The 12,440-nt window shown below is 41.4% G+C and overlaps 1 protein-coding gene across 1 annotated transcript; it reads left to right on the top strand.

Moving 5' to 3' along the window:
* Positions 1–1,671: 1,671 nt before the first annotated feature.
* Positions 1,672–12,014, top strand: WBP11 (WW domain binding protein 11). Its single transcript, XM_009586595.1, has 11 exons — positions 1,672–1,793; positions 2,606–2,637; positions 3,233–3,326; positions 3,713–3,909; positions 4,793–4,926; positions 5,614–5,813; positions 6,646–6,840; positions 7,419–7,520; positions 8,473–8,787; positions 10,096–10,278; positions 10,923–12,014. The coding sequence occupies exons 1-11, from the start codon at positions 1,730–1,732 to the stop codon at positions 11,354–11,356; spliced, it is 1,950 nt and encodes a 649-aa protein (XP_009584890.1). The 5' UTR covers positions 1,672–1,729; the 3' UTR covers positions 11,357–12,014.
* The last annotated feature ends 426 nt before the right edge of the window (positions 12,015–12,440 follow it).

Here is a 12,440-nt window from a genome sequence, read left to right as displayed (position 1 = left end):
AGGGGTGAGAGGAGCGGGACGGGGCTGGGCTAGAAGGAGAAGGGAAGCGAAGCGAGGAGAAGAAGAAGGCGGTTTGCGCTACCGCCTTCTCTTCCTCCGTCGGGGGAGGAGGGGAGGCTTTCGTGTGCCTCATGGGAGACTTGCTGCCTCGTTCCCCAGTGGCCATAAAATCATAAATTTAGTGGTTGGGTTTTTTCCCCATCGGCTGTTAACTTGTTGCGTTGAAGCTCTTTGCTTTGTGTTCTAAAAGGATTTGGGATCGAGGTTGCAGAAGTTTATTCTCTTTCCTTTTACCGTTTAAATGTTAGAAATCTGGGAAGTGTGGGGTGCAAACGTAACTCCTACCTCTGTTCGGTGCGCTTCCCACCTAAAGAAATGATAGTGTCTTGCAAAAAAGTCAGTGTAGTCTTATAAGTAGGAAGTATGTTATCGGTGATCAGAAATGGTGGGGTGCTCTTGCAAACGGCAGGCCAGCTGCAAGCATAATCTGGTAGTATGAGCCATGAGCAGAGCTCTGTAGATTTTTACTGGTCAGTGCATTGAATGTGGTCAGTTCTTGAAGCTTGCTAGAAACCCCTTCTGCGAGGTCTTGAAGCACTAAATGAGGCACTGTGCTTAACTTTCTTTTTAGGGCGTAAGGGGAGGCACATCATTTAGTGGTTTGAAAATGGCATCCTCTGTAATTAGGGAAGAAGGATGCACATAGTGACTGCAATGAGGCAGCAGAGAACTTTGGACTGAACTTGTGAATACTTTCACTTTGGTCACAATCTATTTGGATACAGTATGGTGGCTAGAAAGCTGCATCCCATCAACTCCCAAATTTCAGAGGGTGTTTTAGATTTTGGTGTGGAATCTGTTGTGTGTTGTGGTTTTTGGGTTTGTTGTTGGTTTGTTTTTTTTTTTTTTTGCGGTGGTGTTTTGGCAGGGAAGTAAGGGTGAAGGTGGGGGGAGATTAGAGCTGTGAGAGGGGCAACATCCCTGCTGTAGTTTGGACACTTATGCAGTCATCTGTGAGTTGAAGAAATGTCTAAATAATTCTTTCCAGAATAATCTTTTCTTCTCTGGTCGTCATAACACAGCTTGAAATAATACTGGTGGAGGTAGAGAGCATAAGGGCAGTGGTATAGCAGTGGTCTATGGGGAGGAGAAGAGGACACGGATGTGTGTGCAGAACACATGCTGGTGGATAAAGTGGGTGCTGGGGAGAGAAGTCAAGGACAGCTTAAATGTCTGAGAAAAGGAGGAAATTTGTGGGAAACGTGAAATAGAGAGGAATGGAAAGGTGAAAATTGACGAGCTTTTATGAGAGTAAATGAAAAGCTAGAAGGACTCTGATATGCTCTTAGAAAAACAGAATGTGTGTTTCTCCCTCCCCTGTGCACTCTGCAGTGTAAGCAAGAAGCTTCTTGGTTTGAGTCTTGGAGTGAATAGCGTTCTGGCTGATTAGTTTAAAGTAGGTACTTAGTAAAGTAGTAGTAAGTAGGTACTTAATTAAATAGTAGTACTTAGTTAAAGTGGGGAATTTTGATGTGAATGTCTGAGCTTGTAGTAGCGTTTGAGAACCTCGGAAGTATTGAGGTTTTTGAGGGAACAACCTGCTGATATGGAGAGGAGAAATAAGCATACTCAAGCTACTGGTGCACAGGACCTGAAACCATGTAATCTTTTCCAGGTCTCTGCCTCTTTTTCATTTTTTTTTTTTTGAGGCGGAAGGAAAAAAGTCAAAATGGGGCGGAGATCTACATCATCCACCAAGAGTGGGAAGTTTATGAATCCCACGGATCAGGCCCGTAAGTATCCATGAAAGCTAAGCTGATGGGAATGGGGGGGTCCTAAGGAAGCAGATAAAAAGATTTCTCTGAAGAGAAGATCCTCACTTGTGAATCAGAACTGAATTTCCCTAACTTGAAAAATATTACTTCCGTTTTAGCTGGTATAAAAAGTTCCTGAGAAGGCTGCTTGCTTGCATGCTGCTGCTTTTCTGCAGTATTTACCTCTTAGTTTTTACTGTAGCTATCTGTTCAAAGGTCTTTGTACTTAGCTGTTGGCTAAACTGCAAGCTGCTGCTTGGGACGTTGTTAATCTGTCTGAGACTAGAATTTGAGGAACCAAGTGGTCTGGTTAGATGAGGGAGTCATCTAACCATGTTTTTCCTTTTGGTAACATGCCAGATGTTATCAATGCTAAGCAGATACAGAAAATCCAGACTTCATGGTGAATATCCTTTATTTCAGATGTGTGTTCAAAGCCTACGTATTTTTAAAGTGCGTTGGCTGTTGACTCTATTTCTGGGCAACAATCCTTTCATGACTGCACTCATCACTATGACTTTTGCTGCCTACTGTTCTTTTCTGTATAGAAGCACCCCTGCTTCTGGAGACACGAAGACTGGTTTATCTCCTTTCCTTTCTGTATAACACACATGAAATAGAAATGTATTTCATGCTGTATTTCTCTCTCACTGGGAGGATGAGTTTAAAAGTTACAGTCTCTGTAAAACGTGTAAACTGTGGAGAAACAGCACTAATCTCGATGAAGGAAAGGTTCTTCATGGATTTGGTTGTCTCTTTCAAGTTATTTTCTCTTTCCCCCTCCTTTCTAGGGAAGGAAGCTCGGAAAAGGGAACTAAAGAAGGTAAATAAAGAGATCAGAAACATTTACTTGGCATTCTCTCTACTATGATTCTATGTTTGTGATTGTAATAGGCTATGGCCGATGAGTAGACTACAGATGTTTCGGTTGATATCCTAAGATTGACTTTGGAAAATACTGTCCAAACAAGTAGTTTTAAGAAAACATAGACAAATCTTGTTTTGAGAAACCGTGTCTCATCATCTGCCATTTTCTATTACAGCTTTTTGAAACATTGTTCTAAGTACTTAGGAGTTAAAAAAACAAACAACAAATAAACCACCCAAGACTCACATACTTTTTAGTGTGTCTTACTGTGTACCTTTTGTGAGTTGGTTATCTTGTTGTTTGTATGTATCTTAACTGGAGTGAATGAATTATAGAAGCATTTGTAAATAGCAAGATAGTAGAATAAAAATTCCCAGAAGTTTTTATTACCTTTGCTGCTGATTTGTGCCATGGTTAATATTTGCAGGGCATTTTGAGGTGCGTTTTTTTCTGCAGACTGGGAATATTGAGAGGGGAGTATTTGGTACAAATGTTCTGTCTCTTTCTCCTGTGACACTTTTCTGATGTGCTTGATCTCTGATTTTCTTAGAACAAAAAGCAACGAATGATGGTACGAGCAGCTGTACTGAAAATGAAAGATCCAAAGCAGATTATCCGGGACATGGAAAAATTGGATGAGATGGGTGAGTGAGAGGTACCAAGTGTTGGACTTAGGCAGTGGTTTATGTAGACGCATAACATAATTTTAAGGGATGACTGGGAGACTAAAATAGAGTAACCTTTTTCCTCTCCTGTTAGAAGAGGAGATTCTGTGAATAATTGGGGGTTGATTATGATTTGAGGTGATGTGGTGCCATCAGAGATGACTTTTTCAAGAAGATGGCTGATAAAAAGAATGAGTAGTGTGCATGATAGTAACTTAGAGTTGAAGGAGGGAATTGTCATAAGGCTGAAGACTTCCTGAAAATAGGGATTGGAAGTTGTTTGCTTTGAAGTTGTTTCATTCATCACAGTTGTGTGGTAGAGTAACTTACGAATTTTTGGGTTGTTTTTTGCTGTCTTGGATTAGAGTTTAACCCAGTACAGCAGCCACAACTTAATGAAAAAGTGCTAAAGGATAAACGCAAAAAACTCCGTGAGACTTTTGAGCGCATCTTGCGACTCTACGAGAAGGAGAACCCTGACATCTATAAAGAACTGCGCAAATTGGAAGTGGAGTATGAGCAGAAGAGATCACAGCTCAGCCAGTATTTTGATGCTGTCAAGGTAATGGTGGTTATATTTCAGGCTTGTAACTGTGGTAGTGTATACTATTTGTCCGCTCTGTCAGGTGTGACAGTTACGAAGGAAGGGAACTTTATAAGAGACCAGTGTATGTGTTATGTGGCCCATATTAAGTACTTCTATTAATTGGCATAGTACCTCTGGTTACAGCATTTCAGTGAAGACAGCATGGGGCTTGACAAGTCTGTATTTCTCTCCGATATATTGATTTCATTCAACAAGAAATTACAGGGGAAATGGAAATTTATGTTGCAAATCAACAGTATCAGAATTTGTTTTCTGTATCAAAGAGTGAGTGAGCTTGTGAGTGTGCAGTTGATATTTCTGTGAATTTCTGCTAAATACGTTGCTGGAAATAATGAGAATCCTTTGGCATTCCTTTAAAGAGCTTTCTTTGACATTATTCCCTACCATATTGGAGAACATAATGTTGCCCAAGTGCAAGTATCTGTAAGACTTTTCTTCTTTTCCTTTTTTTTTTTTCTTTCTTTGGAATATGCAGCAGCCTGTGATTTGTGCCTTCTGGATACTCAGAATTACAGGTATACTTGTCTGCAGCCTCTTCCCTTTGGAGACTGAAGGTCTAAAGGGAGATGGAAACCTGACTGGATTTTGACCAAGATTTTGACTAAAGCCTTTCATGGGTGCACTGCATGTGCTTTGTTTTGTGTTGAAAGCTTTTACTGTTGCCTTATTTCCAAATATCTTTCATGGACTGCTACAAGATAACATGCCCTAAGAACAGACACCTTTGGCAAGTGATGGCAGGTCCCATGTGTTCTGTACTCTGAAAGGTCGTGAGGTTGTGGGAGTAACCCATTATCTCTTTTTTTTTTTTTTTTTTCTTCCCTTTTTTTCCCCCCAGAATGCTCAGCATGTTGAAGTGGAAAGTATCCCCTTACCAGATATGCCGCATGCTCCCTCCAACATCCTCATACAGGACATTCCCCTTCCAGGGGCCCAACCACCTTCTATCCTCAAGAAGACATCAGCCTATGGGTAAGCAGAAAAAGAAACTTGGAGGGGAAGTAAAAAAGGAGCACTCTTATTACTGGGGAGGAGCTAGCGGTGGAAGCAGAGGTAATATTGACTAGCAGAAAGCAGGAACTCTGTGCAAGTGAATTGTACTTTCTTTTAACCATTTTTTTTTTCCCTACTATTACAGGTTTTTGTTTAAATTGTTTTGGGTAATACACTATGTCTTCTAGCCTTTGTCTTTCTGCATATCAGTAAAACTTAAAGCCCTGCCTCTTGGAACATAAGTGCCCCTTAAATTGCCATATATGTGTTCTTTTGTCTTGCTAGTATATTCAGTTTAAGCTGCTAGTTTACTTGTTTATCAGGTTCTTGTTCTAGTACTAGTTCTTTCTGTTTCTTTCTGAATAGCCTTCTGTTTTCACCAACTTTGTGGTTACTTCATTGGGCTTCTGTGGTGGGATTCAATCCTTGCTTTTTTCTTCAGTCTTCTCTTCAGTTGCCTTCTGAGATTTTGTCTGATCTTCAGCAATCATGTCTTTGTATGAGGTTGTAAACTTCTTGGGACAAATCTATACTTTATAAATGTTAATGTTTCTTTTTAGAAGCTGCGTAAGCAATGATGAAAGAAGGCTGAAGGATTCTATTCAGTGCATGTTTGCTTTTGTTGGTTTGTGTTCCTACATTTCTCATTTCCTTTCTTATTTCCAGACCACCAGTTCGGTCCATTTCTGTACTTCCTCCTCCTGGGCTTGGTGTTCCACGTTTACCGCCAGGCAGGAAGCCTCCTGGACCTCCTCCAGGGCCACCCCCACCTCAAGTCCTACAGATGTATGGCCGTAAAGTGGGTTTCACCTTGGAGATGGCTCCTCGAAGGCGAGAAGAGGAGATTTCTTACAGTTCTGAAGCAGGTAAGGACTTTCCTATTACTGTCTGGGGTTTTCCTTCACCTTTGTGTTTTACTGTGGATAGTACTGCCATGAATGTAGTGTGCCCTAGACAAGGTATTCTCTGGGCAATATGGGTGATAATACTATTTGAAGGCTCTTCTTAAGTGATTGCACCTCTGAGGTGATTCTGGTATATTTCCTAATATCTGCAATTTTGTTGTCAGCTATATTTTTAAATATTGAAATTTCTAATTACAACTTGCAGATATTTATTTTTTATTAGGTTTCACAGATTGGATATTTTCCCATGTAGTCTTAACAGTGCTGAAACATTGTAGATATTATCCCTTAAAAAAACCCAACCATTCTCAGAGAAGTCTTCCTTTTTCAAAACAAAAAAACCCCCAACCCCCAAAAAAACCCCAAACCAAAACACAACAAAAACCCCAACTGGCCCTAGCTATGCATTTGCTAGGGGAACCTAGGTCCTCCTTTTCACACAGTTACTGTATCATCACTAGAAACTTTTGTGAGTGGGTAGATCAGCTTTATTGCATACCAGAAAACATTGAAGTATTTCAATGATGGACGACTGCTGAGTAGAAATGAACTAACAAGTTGCAGATAGGATTGCCTTCACTTGTTTACTGTGCAGATAACCCAGCTGGTTAATAGGAAATCTTAAAAATAAACTCTCCAAAATATTCTTTAAGGATATGTGCTAAACCATAAAGCGTTGATGATATGTCCATGCTGTTGCTAGGGGGATTTTTCCATAGATATACAAAATATTCTGTCTTTCATGCCAGTGTATTTGGAGTTTATGTATTTCCTAATACTTTGCTTCCTGCAGGACAGCGAGGGCATGATGATGATATGTCCAGTACCAGTGAAGATGAAGGTTATCCTGAGGATATGGATCAAGACAAGCATGATGAGAGTAGTGATGATAGTGACAGTGATAGGTCAGATGCAGACAGTGAAGCCGAGGACTTCCTGCATCGTGATAATGACAAGGAGAGGGAAGGTGGCGAAGAAAAGAAATCAGGTATGATGGGTAGTTACAGATTGGGGTGTCAGAACAGTGTCTGTTTTTCTGACTTGGGGGGAGTAATTTGTTTAGCTAGCTAACTCTGATCTAACTCGTCTAAATTCCAGCTGAGGAATTTTTATTAGTAAGTGGATCAGAAGGAAACTATCTAGAAGTGAAACATCTTTTCAGATGGACCCGTTTTCTTAACAGTTGGGTTAACTTAGTAAGGTTGCAAGCCATTTTTCACCCGAAGCATTGAATTGGCAGGGTACCCTACAAATATTAAGCCTCAGTGTAAAAAATACACTCACTCTTCAGTGACTTGAACAATATTTCTAAGACAACTAAATTTCATACTACTAATGCTTTTGGATAATATTTTTTTCTTGATCGCTTGGGGGAGACAATTGGTAGACAATACTAGGCTGGCAAAACTTCAGATAATCAGTAACACCAATGTTAACTCTTATGTAAAGAGCATCATTATGTTAGAATGATACATTATCCATACCAGGTAGAAGACTTAATCTATCTGATTTTCATTATTTTCTTCCCACCTCCCCCCACCCTTGCCCATGCTTTGCTTTCCCCAGGTCATAGTGTACGGTTTGCAGACATGCCTGGGAAATCACGAAAAAAGAAAAAGAACATGAAAGAACTGACTCCACTCCAGGCCATGATGTTACGAATGGCAGGTGAGTGAGATGGATATATTAAGTGGAGATACGCTATTAGGCTTCCAGTTAAGGTTTCTCTGGTAAGCTTACTTTGTTTGCACAGGTTTTATTTTATAGAGTAAATATTTTACTGTCATAATGTAAGGTCTGCTAAGAGTATAAGCTGTGGTTAGGTGTTTGGTTTTGTTTTAAATTATTTTTAGTCTAGTAATGTGTGTGTTTTGCATAGCAGAGTTGAAGTTATAGTAGCAACTTAGGGTTTTTTTTTGATGTACTGGGATTTTTTTCTTCTGAATTTTACCTTGCTTAACTTTTAAACAGTTGTTCAAACGAGATATGAACCTCTTAGTGAAAAAGAGAAGGGGAGATTGTCTATGGGCTCAGCCTGTAACCTGTAAGGATTAATACTCCCTAAAAAATCCTTTTGTAGAAATAAGTTAACCCATAGAGTGAAGTTTTTTTGTTTTTTTGTTTTAGAAAGACACCCCGGTGTCTTTTAGAGATGCTAGAGTGTCTTGGACATGGAGATTATGTTTATTCTGAGATCTAAATAAAATCTGTTCTATTTTCATTAAAAAAAAAGTTTCTCCCCCCCTTCTTTTTTGAATTGTTCAAATGATCATAGGAAGTTATTCTATGTTCCTTCTCCCCTCCTTGTGCACACCCCCCACCCCCACTGCAAACTCCCACAAATCATAGATCAAATAGCTGCAGTTTGGGTTTGGTAGTAGAAGTTTCAGCTCCCACAGGAGTGCATAGCTCTTGGTGGCAGAGCTATCTAGAACTGTGATTTTTTTTTTTTTTTTAATTTTTTATTATTATTATTTTCTGTTTAAATATGGTCAGTTTTCTTTCCTTTGAAGTGAAGCTTATCTTTCTTTTTTATTTTATTTTGTGTGCTTAAGTTCCTCTGATGTTCACAAAGATATTACCTGTGGACTGTTTTTTATAAGTATGTCTCCATTTCCAGGTCAGGAAATTCCAGAAGAAGGAAGAGAAGTGGAGGAATATTCAGAAGAAGAGGAGGAGGAGGAAGAGGACTCAGAGTCTGAAGAGACATCACAGCAACAACAACAGCCACAACTCAGTGAGGAAGCTCTTGCAGAGACTGGGTCATCTACTGCAACCTCCCAGACACAACAGCAACAACCACCTCCACAGCCTGTTCCTCCAACTCAGATACAGGCACCTCCTATGCCTGGGCCACCTCCACTAGGGCCACCTCCGGCCCCTCCACTGAGGCCCCCAGGACCACCCACCGGCCTTCCTCCTGGCCCTCCTCCAGGTGAATACTTGATTTACTAGGATTTGAAGGATGCAGGCTCTTGGTATTCCAGGCGGTGTATCAGTTTGGGAGTTTTGAAGCTGCAGAATATGTTGCAGATGAGGTACAGAAGCCCAGTGTGGTAATTGCTGAGACCTGTGTGATCTCTTCTGTGGTCAGTCTATTGTTGCTGTACCATGCTTTTGAGGCATCAGGCTCCTCTAGCTCCTCTAGCCGTTAGTCAGCCTGATGGGCATTGGCTCGTTTGTTAGCACTGACACTGACAGGCAGCAGTGGAGCCAGTGTTGAGTATGAAGGACAAGGCCTGGTGCCATGTGCCATGTGTTTTTTTTTCTTGTGTTGTTCCCCCCACATCCAACCCCGAATGAGGCAAGATTAAAGGTGTTCGGGAGCCACTACCTAGTTACAGGTTTGGGTGTGGTTTTTTTTTTTGTAAAAGCTATGGTGTGAAGGCTCCTGCTATTCTACCACCTGAATGTATTTTAGTCTTGTTAGGGAAGGTAACTATCCTCAGATGAAATAAGTACTAAATTTGAATTCATATCAATATTGGATTGTCTAGAGACTATTAGCAATGAGGCCAATCAGTACCAGTTTTTTGTAGCGTATGATTTTTTTTTTGGAGGGCAAACACTTGGAGAAAGACAGTATTTTATTTTCTGTAAGTTGATGGGGTTACCATATAGCTGAACTGGATAACAGTAACAGGTTGTTTTGTAATTAAAAAAAGTGTATAAATCTGTTGCTTGTTCTTACACTTAAATTGCAAAGATCAATAGTTGGACTACAGTGACAAGCACTATATACTACGATTTTAATGTATATGGGCATATTAACAACATGATTCTCGGGGCGGGGGGCGGTTAGGCAGGCAAAGTACTCTTTTCAGTGTCTTCCTCACTGTTCCATTTCTGATACCTCCTAGAGGGGGAACCTCAAAACGGTTGCTTTCAATAGAGCAAGCCAGAAGGGCAATCAAATGCCAGAGTGAAAAGTTCTTTCACTTTTAGCAGTTTTAAATTCAGACAACCTCAGCCCAGTAGCTGTTCTCAGCTATTGCTTCGTTACATGGGGAGGAGCCCTTTTACCAAGTGGGAGAAGATGCTTATAGTTGACTGTTATGGAGAAGCTTTAACTCTACAACTGCTGCTTTTTTTTGAGATTTTTAGAAGATCTGTTTGATCTGGCTGCTGGCTAGTGTTAGAATGGCTTTCAAGTTGCTGTTGAAGATCTTCAGTATTAGCTGATGGGATAATTGTTGGTTTTTTTGGTAGGAAATAATTTTCTCTTTTGTACGCATGCTTTCAGGAGCTCCTCCATTCCTGAGACCTCCTGGCTTACCAGGATTGCGTGGGCCTTTACCTCGCCTTCTACCACCAGGCCCTCCACCTGGGCGACCACCTGGCCCTCCCCCAGGCCCCCCACCAGGTCTGCCCCCAGGTCCTCCTCCACGTGGGCCCCCTCCTCGTCTGCCCCCTCCTGCCCCACCAGGTAAAGAATTCCGTTTGCTTCAGCACCAAGTCTCTCCCTGCTTTCTTTTGCTGTGGTGACCAAGCCAGGAAGTGTAAGTGGTTACCAGTTTGCCTTCATTCCTGTCTGTGTGGCTGCATTGTGCTGTATCTTTTTTCTATGTAATAATAAGAAGTAATTCCATACTGCTGTGTGTAGTTTGGTAGCAAGAAATCTGTCCTCAAAAAGGGAATTTCAGCGTTTAAACTTCTGCTGGACTGTTTCTGAATAACCCCTGGGTGCCATAATGGTGCTCCACTTAATGAGTTGGAGATAGGGATATTTATTTTTTCTGCCTGGTTAGACATTTCTGATGACTCTGAAGTTCCAGTGGGATGGATCATCAAGAAACTTTATTTTCAGATTATAATGTTAAAATTTGAAAGGGAGCAATACACAGGCTCCTGTAGCTTTCAAAGTCTGAGGAGCAGCAGCATTTTCAACCCAGCATTTGGTGCAGGGTTGAAAACTTTTTTTTTTCTAAAGCCAGTGCTACTGCATCTTGTTGGTTTTCTCATTTTATTTTTGTTTTTCTTCTTGGCTTTCTGAGCCTGTGCACTTTTTTGACCAAAGATTTTAAGACTCCCAGGTGTGGAGTGAGCTCACGCTTTCTTTTCTTCTTACAGGTATCCCTCCTCCTCGCCCAGGCATGTTACGGCCACCTTTGGTGCCTCCATTAGGACCTGCCCCACCTGGGCTCTTCCCACCAGCTCCCATTCCAAATCCCGGGGTACTGAGTGCCCCACCCAGCTTGATTCAGCGCCCCAAGGCGGATGACACCAGTGCAGCCACCATTGAGAAGAAAGCTACGGCCACTATCAGTGCCAAGCCGCAGATCACTAACCCCAAGGCAGAGATCACTCGCTTTGTGCCCACTGCCTTGCGAGTGCGCCGGGAGAATAAAGGGGCTTCTGCTGCCTCCCAGAGAAAACAGGATGATGAGCCTGCTCTCCCATTAACCAAAGCTGCCCCTAAGGCTGGATCATCTGCCCCTATCTCTGTACAGACAAAGGATGATGTGTATGAAGCTTTCATGAAAGAAATGGAAGGTCTCCTGTGACCTGTCATAGTCCTAGTTAGCTTTCCAGCCCCTCAACACAGATCAGACCACCGTGGAGGGAGGAGAAGGAAAGGTCCTCCTGCAAGCAATGAAAGGGCTCGCATGACAGGGAATAGTTCCCTACCCACAGGTTAACTTGCCAGTATGCTCTGGATAGAGACCGTGGCAGATGAGGAGTGGCTAGGGACCTCCTTTCAGAGCCAGCATGTCCACTTGGTGGAAGGAAATTATAGTCAAGAAGGCGATGCTGCTTTCCTCAAGACCTCCCCCTTCCTTGGAGGAAGATAATGGTACTTTGGGGAGGGGGCGTGTGGGAGTGGGGGGTGACTATGCTCTGCCTGAATCCTTGCACATCCTGAATGCTCTGGTGAGGGTAGTGGAACAGGTTTTTAAGGAGCCAGAAAAGTGTTAGCAGCATTTCATACACATATGGTCGTCCAGTTTTTATTTTCTGTACTGTTCTTTTCTGTAAATATTTTATAATCCTGTTTTTTAGTTGCAGTGAGATTGATCAATCATCTTTTTTCCAGGGTAGTCAGGGAGGTAATTTGTTGCGTATACTGTACACTGGAATTCTGCACCCTGTCCCCTTTACGGTCATTCATTGGCAGGGGAAACTTCATTTTGTCTTGTGAAAGACAATAAAATGTTCAGTGTATCAAAATACTGGTTTCCTTGTGATCTGTCTAAAACTAGGATGTAGGTGGAAAGGAAGGAGGTTCTTTGCTGGCCTTGGGGGAAGATAGAGGCATTCTGAACCTCAGAAAAGCAAAGCAATAGCTACATTATAAATAATATATACCTTTCTTTTAACTAAAGTTATGGTATATTCTTGTTTTTAAGTTCCTACACATCCCTTTCAGCCTTTGTTGGTAGCTAGTTGAAACTTGAGTCCTGAAGTACTATTAATAATTACAAAACTATTTCTTTTATATACTCTTATTGAAAGATTTACTTCATATCAAGCCTCAGATACCCACTGGATGCATCTTGGACAGGCTACCTTAAGTAAAAATTGGTAAACAATTTTAATTCTTGACAGATAATTTTACTTGTGGAAAATCTCTGGTTTCAAATTCTATGA

This window comes from Fulmarus glacialis, unplaced genomic scaffold (assembly GCF_000690835.1).
Source record: "Fulmarus glacialis isolate BGI_N327 unplaced genomic scaffold, ASM69083v1 scaffold21681, whole genome shotgun sequence".
In the NCBI taxonomy this organism is placed as follows: Eukaryota; Metazoa; Chordata; class Aves; order Procellariiformes; family Procellariidae; genus Fulmarus; species Fulmarus glacialis.
This window is presented reverse-complemented; position numbering and strand designations above follow the sequence as displayed.